Source organism: Cheilinus undulatus, linkage group 21 (genome assembly GCF_018320785.1).
Source record: "Cheilinus undulatus linkage group 21, ASM1832078v1, whole genome shotgun sequence".
Classification (NCBI taxonomy): domain Eukaryota; kingdom Metazoa; phylum Chordata; class Actinopteri; order Labriformes; family Labridae; genus Cheilinus; species Cheilinus undulatus.
Genome location: NC_054885.1, coordinates 14,769,407 through 14,785,633, shown reverse-complemented (window position 1 = coordinate 14,785,633; position 16,227 = coordinate 14,769,407). Strand labels below are relative to the sequence as shown.

At 38.1% G+C, this 16,227-nt stretch overlaps 1 protein-coding gene across 3 annotated transcripts; it reads left to right on the top strand.

Annotated features, from left to right (window-relative positions):
- Positions 1 to 3,795: 3,795 nt before the first annotated feature.
- Positions 3,796 to 15,149, top strand: LOC121503586. Of its 3 annotated transcripts, none has more exons than XM_041778057.1 (13): positions 3,796 to 3,945; positions 9,837 to 9,946; positions 10,141 to 10,180; positions 10,296 to 10,324; positions 10,478 to 10,535; positions 11,077 to 11,138; positions 11,254 to 11,286; positions 12,861 to 12,909; positions 13,014 to 13,063; positions 13,242 to 13,280; positions 13,425 to 13,466; positions 13,577 to 13,656; positions 13,735 to 15,149. In XM_041778057.1, the coding sequence occupies exons 2-13, from the start codon at positions 9,844 to 9,846 to the stop codon at positions 13,756 to 13,758; spliced, it is 609 nt and encodes a 202-aa protein (XP_041633991.1). In that variant the 5' UTR covers positions 3,796 to 3,945; positions 9,837 to 9,843; the 3' UTR covers positions 13,759 to 15,149. The 3 variants fall into 3 exon arrangements, with proteins under 3 accessions (XP_041633991.1, XP_041633990.1, XP_041633992.1); XM_041778056.1 differs by having other exon boundaries at positions 3,796 to 3,951; XM_041778058.1 differs by lacking the exon at positions 3,796 to 3,945 and adding an exon at positions 4,393 to 4,471.
- The last annotated feature ends 1,078 nt before the right edge of the window (positions 15,150 to 16,227 follow it).

Below are 16,227 nucleotides of genomic sequence, written 5' to 3'. Positions count from 1 at the left end.
AACCATTATACTGTATGTTATAATGGTAAAACATAGTGAAATTAAATCTTTGCATGCATGTCCTCCCGAAGTTGGAGCCAGTCCCTTTGTTCAGCTTTGTGTTGTGTTCCTTCCAAGGTCCAAATTTCCACATTTTTTGTTGAATTTATTTCATAAGAATCAGAAATTTGGGTCTTTACTTACATTGCAGTAGTGGTGGGTCCTATGGCTGGACCAGTTTAGAACCACTGAGCTAGAACACCTGCTAAAGCAAGGTTTGAAGCAATAACTGAGGTCAGTACTGATGGCAACTCTACTTTCCTCACAATGTCTTGAGCTTTCTGTGTTACTGTACTTTCTTTTTCGATAAAACTTGATCCAAAATCACAACTTAAACAACTTATTTCAACAAATTTTATTTTTGATGCAATAATCATGAATGCAGTAGTTCATTGTCTTAGTGATGTTAAGAGTCTCAAAGTGATTTAAAGGTGTTGAAAAAGAGCCATTCTAATTATTCTCCATGGACGTGTAAGACATAAGTCTGTGCACTAAGAGGCAGAAAGACCCCAGGGTGTTGCCATCTGAAAAATTGGTGGCTGTAAGTGTTAAGAGGTTGACTTCACAAGCAGGCACACATGTATATTTCCACTTACGACCAGATTAACCACTCAGTAACTCGATCAGTAACTTGGCTGCTATGTAAGGCATGTGTTAAGACTCAAAAATGGCTTTTGAAGCCTCTGTGGAGGTTTTATAATCTGGTTATGAAACAGACTGAAAGTAAAACAAGCATCCCTTTAATAGCAAACACACCCATAAACACAAATAAAGATTATTTTTATGTACTGTTAGATATCAAACAAGGAGATTGATTGTATTTTACACTTTATGGTAGAGATTTTTAATTAACTGTTTAACTGTAAACTCCACTGCCAGTTGGTTCCCAATCCAAACAATAACAAAAAAGTGATGTGTAGTTTCTCACTGCTCAGCCTTGTTATTAACTTCTTGTTTTATTTGAATTTAAGATTCTGTTCTCTTAATACAAACCGTACCCTGTAAGGTGTTTATTAAACAATAAACCACCACAAGTTTCACAAGGGACTACTTCCAAAGTTTCCTGGGATCACTCTCAGTTTAACCAAGAAGGCCACTTTTAACAGCTTTTCTCCCTCCTTATGGGAAATTCATGAATGAAATGACAACAGTGGTTTACTATTTAGTAAATACACCCTATGGAGTGCAGTTTTTGCTGAAATGACTCAGTTCTCTTTAGGTTTGTACCTGACATGGAAATGTCCAGTGGACTCATAGTGTCATGGGGAGCTTGGGTGACAGAATGTCAAACGTCACTTCCTGCCAGAGTAACCACGCTCCAGTTTGGGTGGAAAAAAAGCTAGCTGTAGATAGGAAAACATTGATATAATGCCATTAGGTTGTTTTTGTGTTTCTATATACATATAAACCATATCTTCGGTCATGTTTTTCTTCCTCAAGTGGTGAAAGAGTGTAAAAGAGCTCTGTGGCTCTGGGCTGGAACTAGAGTGTATTCAAGTGGTCAAATATGGAACTGCTGTTGGTTTCCTACTGACTTTAAGCCAGCAATCACTCCAAGACTGACTTTGTTCAACAGAGGTCCAGCTAATTCATGCTAGTAGTCTCACAGTTAGTGAAACGGGGATCCCTTGAGTGCAGTGACTGTTTCTCAAGTGATTGTAGTATCAAGACACCTGTGTCTGAAAGGTCCAGTCACTGGTTAATCAGTATCCCTGGCAGCCATTACATCTTGAAGACAAAAGAACACTTCAAGCAACTCAGAGAAAATGTTATTGAAACGTGTAAGTCAGGAAATGATACAAAAATATTTCCAAGGCACTGAACATCCCCTGGAGTTCAGTTGAATTCATCATCGATAAGATGGAAGGAATTTGGCACGTGTAAATCTGCCTGGATCAGGCTGTCCTCGCTAACTGAGTTACTGTGCAAGAAGACTAGTGAGACTGAAGGAGTTAAAAGCTTCAGCAGCTGAGAGACTCTGCAAACAACAGCTGTTGCCCGCGTTCTTAACTAGTCAAAGCTTTATGGGATAGTATCAAAGAGAGAGACACTGTTGAAGAAAACTCGCATTAAATCTAAGCTAGAGTTTACCAAAAGACGTGCGAGACTCCATGGTCAAGAGGAAGAAAGTTCTTTGGTCTGATGAGACCAAAATCAGGCCTTTTGACCATTAGACAAGATAGTATGTTTAGCAGGCGCCAAATGCTACATCACCACAAACACACCATCCTCACTGTGGAGCATGGTGGTGGCAGCATCATGCAGTGGGGATGCTTCTTGACAAAAGCTACACAGAAATGGTTTAGAGGCAACAAGGTAGATATCCTGGAGCGGCAGAGTCAGATCCCAGACCTCAAACCAATAGAGAATTTGTGGCTGGATTTTTACATTTATAATATGCATGCAGTCACTTATTTTGAATTACATATTTCTTTAATTTACATAACTTTTTAGTAATCTTTTTCCACTTTGACATCAAAGAGGTTTTTTTGTAACCTTTTTTTTTAGTCAGAAAAGTTATACTGACCATTACTGATTCATAAAATCAATAAAAGGGTAAAACATCAAAAGGACTGAATATTTTTTGTAGCCACTATATGTAGTAATTTTTACTTAATAGGGACATTTCAGGGTTAAAATGATACGTATTGTACTTTTAAATTAAACAGGTTACAGTTATTTTACCTGTTAGTGAACAGGACAATATTAGAAAAGAGATGTGGTACTATTTTGTCCACAGGGGGCGCCAAATCAACAAACCAAAAGTTTCTCACAGGAGCTTTAATGTGTGCGAAAATGAGGTGATAGAGGAATTCTCGTTGAAATCTCATCTAAGACATTTCATCAGTCTTGATATTGTATACAGGACAAAACTCTTTCTCTTTAAACCAGTTTTCAATGTTTTAGGACAGAAAAATGTTCACCAGGAAGTAAATAATGGAGGCATCTTTTCATCATCACCAAGATCAATTTCAACATCGTATATGTTCTGACCTTTTAAACTCATCTGCTGGAGTCAACCAGCTACCAAAGCCATTTTATATTTCAAAATAAGAAAGTAAAGCTCAGTTCTTGGAAGATTAGCCCAAATATGACATCACTTCTTGAGTGTTTCCCCGCCTTTCTTCAATAAAAGCAGAAAACAAGGTTGAGGACATGAGGAGATGAGTGAAGAGGAGAGGAGGACTCAGCTTCCTTTCCTCTATGTGGTTTCCTGTTTGTAGGTGGGAGGATGTCGAGACGGTTGCAGCAGCGATCACACACAAACGCTGCTGCTCTGAGGTGTTACCGTTACTGATTGGCTTGAGGTGTTTGTGTGAAACTTCTACTCTGACATTTTTCTGCTCTGGGCTGCGGGTCTCTTTTCCACCAGCACTTTTGGTTTGAAAAAGGGCAGTTTGATCAACCCACACATCGCCCATTGAGAGAGGGTTGAACTTTGAAGTAGGCTTGTTGGCTAGTGAGTCAACTTCTAAAGACGTTTGTTGCAAACTCAAGCACTTTATTTTGATTCCTCAGATTTCCCTTTATTCTCTGGAGTTATGAGTGGTTCATTCCTTTGATTCAAGCTTATGGTTCAAGTCATCCTTCTCAGAAGTCCTTGAGAAGAACAGATGAGGGTCTGTAGAAGGAGGTGAATCGAAACCTCGACTCATGAGGTGATTGGGTGTAGATATGATGGAGGAGGAGAGTATGTGCCACAGACAGAGGAAGGAAACAGCAAAGGAGGCAGATTAAGGTGCAGATCATCAGGGTGGGAAGACGAAGAGAGCAAGAAAAGAAGAGAGAGAAGTCCTCAGATATGGTTGGTTAGCGTAGCTGCCTCATGTGGATCAGATACTACAGGGGTACAGAACTTCTCCATTTCTCCATCCATCCACCTCTTCAGTCTCAGTTTGCTCTCAGGTGTAGGTGAGTCTTCTGTTTTTTTAAATACTCCTTTAGCTTTGACTTCAGTGTGGTGGACAAACCTTGGTTATTTCCCAGCATGCACGTGGCTTCGAAGAAGCTGAGTACCGAAATGGACCACCGCAGATCTAAAAACTGAACCCTTGAAACTACATTGAGCTCAATACACAGGGAGGTCATTCTTTTTATAAGTTTTGTGTTTTCTATAGTTAAGACCAGACCTTTAAAGGAGGGTCGTAGCTAACGCACAGAAACAAAGGGGAAATCAAACATTAGCAAGCACTACACCCTTAAAATACTGCTTAGGGTGTTGCCTTCAAAATTTTGTCGGAAACAACCTTTACACAAAATACACTGACCTTGGCATTACTTCTCTGTATGTCCAAAGGGATGCTAGCATCGACAGAGGGCAGACGTTATGGCTGAAAATCTCCAAGAAATTAACAGATGAAAAGTAGCATTTTAATCTACTTTTATGCAGCTCTTGTGGGAAATGCAGCCAGGACTCAAGCAAAAGGACAAGGTTAGAAAAGTATCAGCACATATTCACTTTTTCTTCCTTTTTTTGTTTTCTTTTTCTTTTTCTTTCTTTCTTTTTTTTTTTTTTTTACCAAATACTTCAGCTAAAGTCTGACAGCCTACAAGTACTACACTTGCATTTAAGCTAGTAGCTAAAAGTCCAAACTCTCTAAAAATCCTTTAAATAAGATTAGGTTTACAGGTTTCTGTTATATCATCTTGTATCGTTAATGTATGTAATATTTTTTAAAGGCTGGGCACAGAACACTAAAAGCAGCGATAACCTAAAAACAAGCTAAGCACCTTGAAACAAGCTAGGCTAACGTTAGCCACAGCTAACATCCTGTCTCTACCAAAAAATGAGGGAGAAAGCTCTTTTTCTTATTTTCAGTGAAACGGCTTTATCTTGTGGTTTTACCAGTAAAAATGTCAAATGTGGGAGACAAAAAATGTTTGCACATTTTGTGTGCTTGGTATGCTACTCTTTCTGCTAGCTTCAAACGGCTTTTAGCTGCTATAAAGCAGTAGGTAGTTACTGTAGGCAAACATTAAAGTTAGCATTGCTTTAAGGGACAAAACAAGTAGTTTTGGGGGTAAATTAAATAAATTATGATACCACTATTAGACAATACTGACAATTATGGAAAAAAAAGTTCAAATCATTTAAAACTATATATATTTAATAGTGTGCTGCTCTGCCTTAAATGGTATTAATGGTATTTGAGTCACTTGGTGGCCTTCAAGGTTCAAGGTTTCTTTTTCATTACCTAAAAATGTGAATTTGTTGTGCAGGCAGGAGTTTTGAATTTCCAAAAATGGAAAAAAAAGTAAATAACAGTGTTAGAAACTCTCAGTTCAAGGCCTAGATGAAACTCATAGACATGAATTTCTCATTTGGCTGGCACCCATCTTCAGTTGTCTATAGACAGATCTCATTCCCTTCATTTCCTGTCATCTCCATTCTGCTACTGAAAACATAACATGCCCACTGAATAGTATACAGAGTATATAGAGATAAAAGGAAGAAAAGCGGTGGTCAAAATACTTTTTTTTTTTTTTTTGTCAACTATTGTTTTAGAGCATTTTAACCTTTGCTATAATCCCAAGAAAAAATATAGGCCTAATAGTTTGGGATTTTATTCTTCAGTTTGTTTCAGTTTCAAAGTTTTTCATGCTGTTTAAGTTTCTATATCCTGAAAAAAAAAAAAGTTTTTTATTATTATTAGCTTAAGTATTTGTTTTAGTGTTTTCCAGTCATATAGGATGCTTGTCAGGGGCAACTCCCAAAAGGGCAGAATTAAATCCCATATAATTTAAGAAGTATATTCAAATATACTACTCTTCACCTCTTACTTTTTAAATTTAAATTAGATGTCTGAATACTCAAGACCTAAAATGAACATTGTGTGAAGTCTTAGTCTTTTGGCAGCCTAACTATACTGTATAGACCAAAGTATTTGGTTGCCATTACACCAACATGGACTGTAATGACATTGCATTTAAATGCATGTGCTTTAAAGGGATACTTCAACATTCTGGCAAATTCGCCCATTGCCATAATCCCTATAGTCTTAGTAATAGGTTCGTTACCTGTAGTTGTCCGTGCAAGCTATTTTCAGAACGGCGGGCCTTAGATAGGAGCTGCTCTGCCAACGCTATGGAGTCTTACGGTATTCCGGCTTTCCCTCATCAAACTCATCAAATACACAATCCAACAACTCCAAAACGCTTTTGTGGACAAGTTATGACCTGCACATTCACCATGCTATGAAATAATAACGTTTAGCCTAATTATGTAACATTACCACACATGAAGCAAATGCGCGGAACTACTTTCTTGAGTAAACCACTGGGCGGAGTGACACAGTGCGTGCCTCACGCAGTGCAGTAGTTACTTGGAAGTTCCGGCTTTGCATTTGCCTTTAAAACATGTTCCATGATTATTTCATAGCGTGGTGAATGTGCAGGTAACAACTTGTCCACGAGAGCGTTTTGGAGTTGTTGGATTGTGTATTTGATGAGTTTGATGAGGGAAAGCCGGAATACCGTAAGACTCCATAGCGTTGGCAGAGCAGCTCCTATCTAAGGCCCACCATTCTAAGAACAGCTTGCACCGGCAACTAAAGGTAATGAACCTATTACTAAGACTATAGGGATTATGGCAATGGGTGAATTTACCAAAATGTTGAAGTGTCCCTTTAATATGGAGTCGTTCGCCTTTTGCAGCTTTAACAGCCTCCACTCTTTTTGGAAGGCTTTCCAAAAAATAGGTAATGTTTTGTGTAAATTTGTGCCCATTCATTCTGTAGAGCATTTATGAGGTCAGGCACTGATGTTGGACAAGAATGCCTGGCTCACAATCTCCATTCCAGTTCATCCCAAAGGTGATAGATGTGGTCATGGCTCTGTATGGGCCAGTCAGGTTCTTCCTCACCAAACTCATCAAACCATGTGTTATGGTCCTTTCTTTGTGCACTGGGGCACAGTTATGTCGGCCTTATCCAAACTGTTACCACAATGTTGGGAGAACAGCATTGTCCAAAATGTGTTGGTATGCTGTAGCATAAAGATTTACTTTGCCTGCCACAAACCCTGAAACAGCCCCATACCATTATCCCTCCTCCACCAAACTTCACAGCACAATGCAGCCAAGTGGGTCACATTCTTGTTTAGAATCACTTAGACACAGCTCTCATATCAGTTGTAATTTTTGAGGTCAGCAGATTCGCTTAGCTAAGCATAGACCTCCCAGCACCTCTGTATCTCTCTTTTTTGCAGGACTCTCTCAGTAGTGACTTCCTGCAGGCTTGTCATCATGTTGAGGTTTCCAGAAAGGAAGCTGTTGACTGATATTTGAAAGAGAGAGAAGTCATCCAGACTCAATCTGCCGTAGCTTGAGCACAGTGGTTGAAGATCATCTAAAATCTGTATTACGGAAATAATTTAACCCTCTAAAGTATAACCATTTTCTGTTTTTCTAACTTAATAATTCATGTCATGATCTTCTGGTGCCTTTTTATCGATCAGACAGTGTATAAGGACTTCTTTCGTTGATGCCTTTAAATGAGGTTGTGTGAACAGCCTGAGTCAGAATGTTCTGAAAATGTAATGAATGGTGATGTAATTGATGACGTTTTCAGAAATGGTGGACCTCATGGACATCAGTTTTAGCCACGTATGGATAACAAAGAGCTGTGTGAAGTGTTACTCTAGCCTGTCATCTTTGTTGTCTTGTTTCCCGGTTTTCTTACATTACATGCTCATTTGGTTAATTTTGAAACATATTTGTATTTTGTAAAGGAAGTCTGATCAACCAGATGCTAAGCCTAGTTAAACTTCTACACAGTCCCTTAAACAGAGAGCGCATCTACAAGATTTCATCTTGGTTTTAAATTTCTGCTGTGTCACGAGCTTAAGATGATACAATCTATAAACTCTCTATATTTTTTTTCTCCCCTGAATGTTTAACCTCTTTACGCCCATCGCTATTGGCTGTTTGCCATTTTACTAGAACCTTTAAGGAGCTGTGGTTTGGGAAGAAACTAACAAACTGAGCCTAAAGATGACGCTACAAGTGACAAGATGGCTGCCTGTCATGCTGCAGTGATAGATAAGGATCATGATCTCTCAAAGATAATGAGTTTGAATGACTAGGAAGCTTAAAGCTGAGCGAGGGAGGTAAGGATGTTTAATGGAGTAAGATGTTGATTGTTCAGTGTTCAGGTTAGCAGAGTAAAGAAGAGTCACTTTGCCACCCGGTCGATGCACGTGTCACTTGGTTTTCCTTCCTGCCCGCTGCACCTCTGAAATCCGGAGGAAGACTATCAGTCAGTTCTCAAGGCTTCCAGTGAAGTATAGAACTCACAGTTATCTCACTGGTTGAAATACATGAAGTTGGAAGTAGTGCAAACATTGCATCAGTGAAAAAAATAGAGTTTGGTTGTTTGCCTAAATTGGTCAAGTACGTGTCAAACTCAGCCAAGACTTGTTGATAAAGGTAAGTTATCATTATCTAGCAGCACTAAAAGGCTCATTTAGGCCATTTAAACAAAATTTCTTTTGTGTTTTAATCTATTTATTGGGTCAAAATGACAACTAGAGCTACTGCCTGCCAGACAGTGTAAGTACAGCAATGGGTCAAAATGAAAGGCTGGTGTGGTTTCTGTGGTAGTTTCGTTCATAAAAAAGGGGCCCAATGAGGCCTAATGACCTCCAAAATCAGGCCCTGTCCAGGCCTAATCATTTCATCCTCAAGTCAGAGTGGATGTTCTGCAACATTTACAGAAAGTTGTTCTCTGTGTTCTTGAGATGTCATGTTCATAAGGTAGGGATAAACATCAGACTCAGTTACCTTGACCTTTGACCTGTGTTGCCTTTGGCAGCTTTTTTCAATTTAGTCTTAGTCTTAAGGTCTTTGCACATTGATTATTAATCATTATTGCCAGTTGTGTTTTCAGGTCCATAATCCTATAAAAATGTCACACACTCAAGCCTTGCACTCTGAGGCTGATGTGTTTATTTTTGTGTTCACTGTGAACGTGGCAGATCACTTCAGACTATGAAGAAATAAACAGTGAAGATGATTCTGTGGCTCTGTCACTCCTTGAAAAAAACACACTGGGTCATTTCATCCTGACAGAGATCTTCATATGGCTCAAGCTTGTGCGTAGTAGTGCTGTGCTAAGTTAGAGGAGCACTTCAATTCAGTCTTTGCTATGGTGTTTTAGTGTAGTTATCTGTGTAATACCTTGGCATATCATAGTGTTTAAAGTAAAATGTGTCAGTGTAATGGCAAGTAAGAGATCCATCCATCAATCTGCCCATCCATCAGTCCATCCGTCTGTCCACCAATCCATCAGTCCACCCATCCGTCCATCCATCCATCCATCCATCCTTCCATCCATTGCATCCATCTGTCCGTCCGTCCTTCTATCCATCCATCCATCTATTCATCCAACTGTCTTTCTGCCCGTCCATCGTCCCATCCATCCAATGATCCATACATCCATCCGTCAGTCTGTTAGTTCATCTTTCCATTCATCTGCCCTTCCATCAGTCTGTCCATCCATCCATCCATCCAGTCTAGTGTACATCCTGCCTCTTGTCCCATTGCAGCTGTTTTTGGCCCCATCGTGAATGGACTCTTAAAGGTTTCATCTTCAGAGGAACATGAATGTCAAAATAAAATGTGATGACAATCATCCAAAGGTTGTTGCTAGATTCCAAACCACATATAGCAGCCTTATGGTGATAGAAAAGAATATTCAGAGGACTGCTAAAGTGAGTAGGATTTCTCCTGATGAGAACATGAATAATTCCATTAATATAGACAGAGAGACATAAATGTCTGTCTTCTCTGTCCTCCTCAGATGAACAATGAGCAGCTCCTGGCTCGCCCTGGTTGTGATGGCTGCCATCTTCATCTCCATGGTCCTCCTGGCTGTTGTCTGTCTGGACTGCAGGATCAAAGGCCCTCCTGGTGATGATCTCACTTTTTACTCAGTGCTAACATGTGGTTAACAGATGACTAACACACTACACTACTGTACTCGGTGGTTTCAAACAGCCTCAGAACAATTCTTTCACACTTCTGCTAGCCAATCTTAAGATTTGATTTTTGGTTTAAATCTGAGTTATCTCTGTTCACCTTCTATGTTTCTGTTTCTGTGTCAGCTTCCATCAGCCAAGTAAATGCTTCAGATGAATACATACCGTAAGTTTTTTTTTTTTTAGTAGGAAAAGTAATTTTACTGTGCAGAACTGAGATCATATCCTTCAGGGTAATGAAAAGATGACTTTTCTAACATCTCTTTTCTTTTCAACTATAGATCACTTAATTTCAGAGTGATCCACCCATGTAAGTCCTATAATCTTGAAATCTTTATTTTTATGGGAAAAGAGGGCATCGTGTAAAATGGAACTTGCACAGAAAAATGTAATATTTTAATTATGTGAAACCAAAAAGTCTCAATGTAATGCAGTAACTGGACATATTTCTGTTAAATTACAGCCCAGCCAAGCTTAGAACTGAACCCCATCCACCTCCAACCTGGCCTGCTGTCACCTTTGTGAGTCACTTTTTATTCCCAAACACACCTTGTTCACCTGTACATTTAGCTTGGAGACATATGGTTGACTGAAACCTCAGGTGTTGAAAAATAAAGTCAGAGCAGAGGTGCAAATTCAAAGCTTTCAGTCATGTGACCGAGGCCTGGAGGGCAAAAAGCATTCAGGACACTGGCAGCTACCACTGACCCCTGCATGGAGCTGCAGCACTGGGCATTTTTGTCCTTCATCTTCTTAAAATTTCTGTAAACACATGTTTGTATCACCTGAAAACCAAAAAAAACTGAGATATTACTTTAGACTGCGAGTTTTTGTCACACTTGACCCTTAAACAGCACCTCGGATACTGTTTACATCACCAAACTTTGAAAAGTTCCAGCCAGAACTTGGCTTCAGTGATGTTTTCATACCAGTGTATGTACCCTTGTAGAGAATCCCTCTTCTTACACAGCCACCAGGATGAAAGTCTACAAAAGTATGGGCAGTTTTATGTATTTGTAATTTGTCTGGGTCAATAATTTTTGTATTTCTTTTCAATCTCAGCCCACCTGCAACTGATCCTGGATCTCAAAGGAGACATCCTTCCTTCACCCGAACAGAAACTGGTGAGATTCTCTATTTTTAATTCTTCTTTCTTGGTGGAAAATGTTTCTTTTTTTTATACTTTGGTGCAATTTAACTGAACTTTGAAACCACCCATTACTTCCTTGTATTTTTCAGAAAGTAATCCAAGTTATGAGAATCCAGGAGATGGTAAGATTTCGTTTGCTTTCACTTTTGCATTTTACAAACTGATGGTTGCATCGACAGAGCAACATGAATGTTTCAATCCCTGTCATTTACAAACAGGGCGTGCATTTTGTGCAGAATTTCTTATTCAGCCTTGAAATATTTCAGTGAAGTAAAACCAACTTCCTGTAGCATTTTCTGCTGCATTACGACTCGTTAGCTTTGACACAGGACTTGTCAGTCTTGATATGGGACTTGTCCCTGACTTGCAGCTAAGACCCTACAATTTATTATAGAAATTGAGAACAGTTTGGTTTTGGCCTGCCGGGACTTGGGACATTTGTACTCATTGGCCTTGATTCTGGAATTTTTTTGAACACAGGACTTGGCAGACAGATTTTTTGACTTGTAACCTTGACTTAGGCCAAGGTGGTCTGTGGACCGGTTAGTTTTATTGATATTTGATATGGATCTTTATGGACTTAGATTTGGACTTGTTGCCTGGACCTATGGGTAGACCTTGAATTAAAACTTGTTGATTTGGGACCTAACAGCATTCCAACTCTTAAGATGGTTTTGGCCTAAATTTTTCGACATGAGAGAAATAGTTTGGATCTGAAAATCAAGTTGAGGGTCTTAACCTGGACTTGGTAATAACTAATGATGTGTTGGTTTTGACTTTGGTCTTGTTAGACATGTTTCATGACTGTAATCCTTGATTTTTGGACTTTTTTTGCCTTGGCCTGAGAATTGTTGGTTTTGTCATTGGATTTCTTTTGATCGATTTGGGGCTCGAGATTTGTTGCAGACTTTTAATTGATTTTCTTCCACTGAAGAAAGGCTGGTTTTGGTCTAGGACTTGGAACTAATCTGTTTTGAATTAGGATTTGTTGGATATGACATGAATCTTGACAGTCCTGGGTTTGTTGTTTTTGCCTGGACTCACAACTTCTAATTCTTGAGTTAAGACTAGATGTTATTGGGTTTTTGGCTAAATTTGAGATTTTCTCGAACTTTTTTGCCTAAAAAAATAAGTTGACGGATTTAACCTGGACTTTTTAACCCTTTACTTAGGACTTGTTGGTCTTGATATTTTTGACCTAGAACTTAAAGTCTTTATGTGGGACTTGTTCAGACTTAACAGTTTTGACTTGGGACTTTTAAGTCTTGATTTGGCCTTGACTTGAGACTCATGAATATATTCATTATCTTTCTCAAATGAGGTTGGATTGGTCTTGGCCTGGTTGGAAGTCTGTAATTTGTTGGATAGAACTTTTGTCTTTGGCTTAAGTTTAGACTTGTTACCTGAATGTACCACTTGTAGGCCTTGACTTGAGACTGGTTGGTTTGGGACTTGTTGGCCTCAGACTTGGACTTAAATACACAGAGTTTTTTTGGCCTCAATTTTGGACTTGAAAGAAATTATTATGGAAGTGGTGGCCAAAAAAATTGAGTTGATAGACTTCAGTTTGACTTGTTGGTCTTGGAATGAAACCGTTTGTAATGAAGCCTGTATAACTTCAGCTTTGTGATGTCATAATGATTTAATCTTATAAATGATCAGTGTTTGTTGATCTGATTTGTTGTGTTTCCTGAAGGATCTGAATATGTAAACACTGAGAGTGATCAGGAGGACACTGGTTACATGTAAGTTTATCTGTCCAGATGTTTTTTTTTCTTTAAGATTCCAGCAGGAAATTTTGACTGATCCCTTCTTTATTATTATTATTATTATTCTTTGTTTTTTGCAGAATTGTGTTACCTGAAGGTGATCATAGTCGAGCTTCGACGCCCAGTTCAGGTACCGTTTGGAAAACAGAAATTTGAGATTCTAACAGAGCATTCTTTTAGAAGTTGTCTCTGGTTCATATCCACTGGCTTTTGTATGACGTATTGATTTTCAGCATCAGATTATAAAACTCCACTGAGTTCAAATGTTTAGGATTTTCTGAAAACTAATCAGCTCTTTTTCTCCACAGATGTTCGACACGATTATGAGAATTGCCCAGATAAGAAAGGTGAGGTTTTGTTTCAAAAGATTTAGAGCTGATCAGTACTAGCAGCCAAAAACCTGATCAGGACATCCCTAGTTTTTATACCTTCTTTTTCAACTGCTCAGACAGACAATTTTACTTTGACATGATCTTTTTCTCTCTTCACAGAGGAAAGAGAGTATCTGAACGTGGAGCCGGTGCCCTTTCAACGTGAGTCAGATTTTCTGTGTTGTTTGATTTAGGTCATGTGACACTTTCTTTCTCAGTGGTGTTTCACACAGGAAATTTATCTAATGTTTATTTTCATGTTTTGTGTATAGGATCAATAACAAACTTGTCAGTTCTGAGCAGCAGCAGCAGCAGCAGTGATGATGAAGGCAACTACGTTAATCAGCCATCAGTAGGTCTAAATTGAAGCTTTTAGTCATTTAGAGCTTTCATTGAGAAGGATCAACTTAGATGTTTCTGTCTTTTTCAGATTCACTGCCAGCCCAGTGCATGAAGGGGCACACTGACGACCACAAGCCAACTGACGTCCACATTTTCTTCCTCTTTACTTCCCCCAGCTGAAAAAAAAAAAAAGAAACTGAGGGTGAAGACTCTTTCATATCAGTTCCTGAAGCTACGCTGTGGCAGTTTACCTGTTTGAGGATCTGTGTTATTTCAGTTCCATCAGGCCTCCTACAGCTGAGCTGCCGTACATCCAATATATAAATCTGTGTTACAACAAAGACAGAAATATAAACCCCCTGTTTTCATCTGGTTTAAAAGCATTGTGAGCAAGAGATTTATCCTTATTCTATCTTCATAATGAGTCTTATCATAAGCCTTGTTTAGTTTAGCTTCCCAAAAATGATAGTTTAAAGATAACAATGCCAGCAAGCAGAGAAACAACCTGTAACTTTGGGAACACTAAATTTAAAAACATGCAAGGTGAGCTACACACTAGACTAAACAATTTTAAGATCTATTTTAGGCCAGATTTGCCTAGTTGTCCAAATACAGTGCCTATAGAAAGTATTCCTGGTGATATGCAGTGTTTGGTGTCCGCCAAACATAATGTGTTGACTATGGAGTCTCCTGTATGCTTTTTGGTAATTTCTAATCGAGATTTGAGTTTTCCTCAACAAGCCATGTTGATATTTGTTTGATATGTATGATTCCAGGTTAGGCTGCATTCAGCAGAATACCCATAAAAGCCAGAGGGTGTAACAATAACTTTTAGTTCTTAGTAATTCAATTAAAAGAACAGTTCCTCTGGGCCTTTGTTGCCTGCATTTTTGGACCCTAATGCAGAAATGCATTAGTGTCCAAAATCCAAGGAAGATTATGCATCTTCACACTCAGTCAGGTTTCAGGATGACATTATTAGGAATAATAATTATTAGGATGCAAATGATCCAATATTGTGGCGAAGAGGGTGAACCCATCCTTACTCTACATTTTTAAATCTGCTTAAGATGTAAAACTCCTCTGGTGTGTAGCAAACCTTAACCACAACAAAAGTTGTAAAGGGGACATATCATGGAAAACACCTTTTTATATTATAATTCCCAGCATATCCACGATCTATAAAAAGGGAAATCAGCAACTTTGAGAACAGTGTCCAAAGGTGGAAAAGATCCATGATATGCCACCTTTAAGTTGGTCATTTTTTACAAAACATTTACATTCAGCCTTACAAGCAATCAGTAGTTCAAATTAAACTTCAACAGATTTTTTTCTTTGCTTAATCTGGATTGCTATCATTTTTAACCCTTTAAACAACAGTGTCTTTGTTACGTTGATTCGTTGATTTTACTGACAACTCCTGAGAATGTCTAAATATACATTTTTACAATTTATTTATGTGTTATTGATGTCATGATTACTGTCGTCTGTAGTCTTAGTGTGAACGGGAAATGTTTCTTTATGTTTCAACAGTTTTATTAAATGTTTAAAAATATTAAGATTGTTCTATATTTATTTTTATTACAGTGTATTCTCTCACTCTGGTCTCATTTCATGATTTAAAATTGTGTGACTTCTGTGCTTGTTCGTTCTGCTGAGGTTTTTACATTTATTTCAGAAATAAGCTGGTAGCTATGTCCTGATAGAGATAGCATCCTATCAGTTACCAGTTCACAGTCCAATATGGAAGTGGGAAACATTGAATCTTTAAGTTTGGGTGATAAATGTAACAATCTAGCATGTTTAAATGTTTTAATAGATGAATAATTGCCAATAGTTGTTTAAAACAGCTTGTAAAAGCTAACTTTGTCCTCAGCATCCTTTTATTTACATCTAATTAGGTGAATACAGTGTATAGGAAGTGTTGAGTCATATATCTCAAAGTACCCACGTTTCCACACCCTTCTCAGTTGAGACCTCGCCCCCCACGCCAGAACAGGGCCAAAACCTGAAAAAAATACGATCTGAAGGTTAAAAAAAAAAACTGAACCCAAAAAAAGAAGATTTGAATGTGAAACAAAAAGGTTTTAATCTGAAAACATTAAACCTGACTTAAAAATAACATCTCAAATGTGAAATATATTTAAGAGTAAAAAAAAAAAAAAAGAAATTTACTTTAAATAATTAACAAGCTAAAGCAAAAATATATTAAGAGTGAAAAAAAACTGCTCTCATGCTTATTTTTAGTTTCAGTTCAGTGTTTTTATTTTTATTTTTTATTTCAAGATCAAACCATAAACTTTAAGTTTAAAATTTATTTCTTTCAGTTACATTTTTTTTTCAAATTAACAAAACTTTTGGCATGGATTTAGCCCCATAGAGAGGGAGATTCATTTGTTGGCCGCATTTGAAGGAGTTTTTGCAGCGTTTACATGTCACTGTGACACAATTTCTCTTAAACATCCCCTTCTGCTAGAAGTATGCAACCCTTGAACTGACACATTGACACAGCATAAGTCAAAGTCTACTTTTGTTTGTGGGTTTGCATTTAAAACTTTCAGAAACACCTCTTTAGAACTGA

Bases quoted from the DNA above. Each gene is read 5' to 3' on its own strand.
- LOC121503586 (XM_041778057.1), top strand. From the start codon at position 9,844: ATGAGCAGCTCCTGGCTCGCCCTGGTTGTGATGGCTGCCATCTTCATC. The intron at 10,181-10,295 runs GTAAGTTTTTTT...TTTCAACTATAG, and splicing joins GCTTCAGATGAATACATACC to ATCACTTAATTTCAGAGTGA. The intron at 13,657-13,734 runs GTAGGTCTAAAT...TGTCTTTTTCAG, and splicing joins ACTACGTTAATCAGCCATCA to ATTCACTGCCAGCCCAGTGC.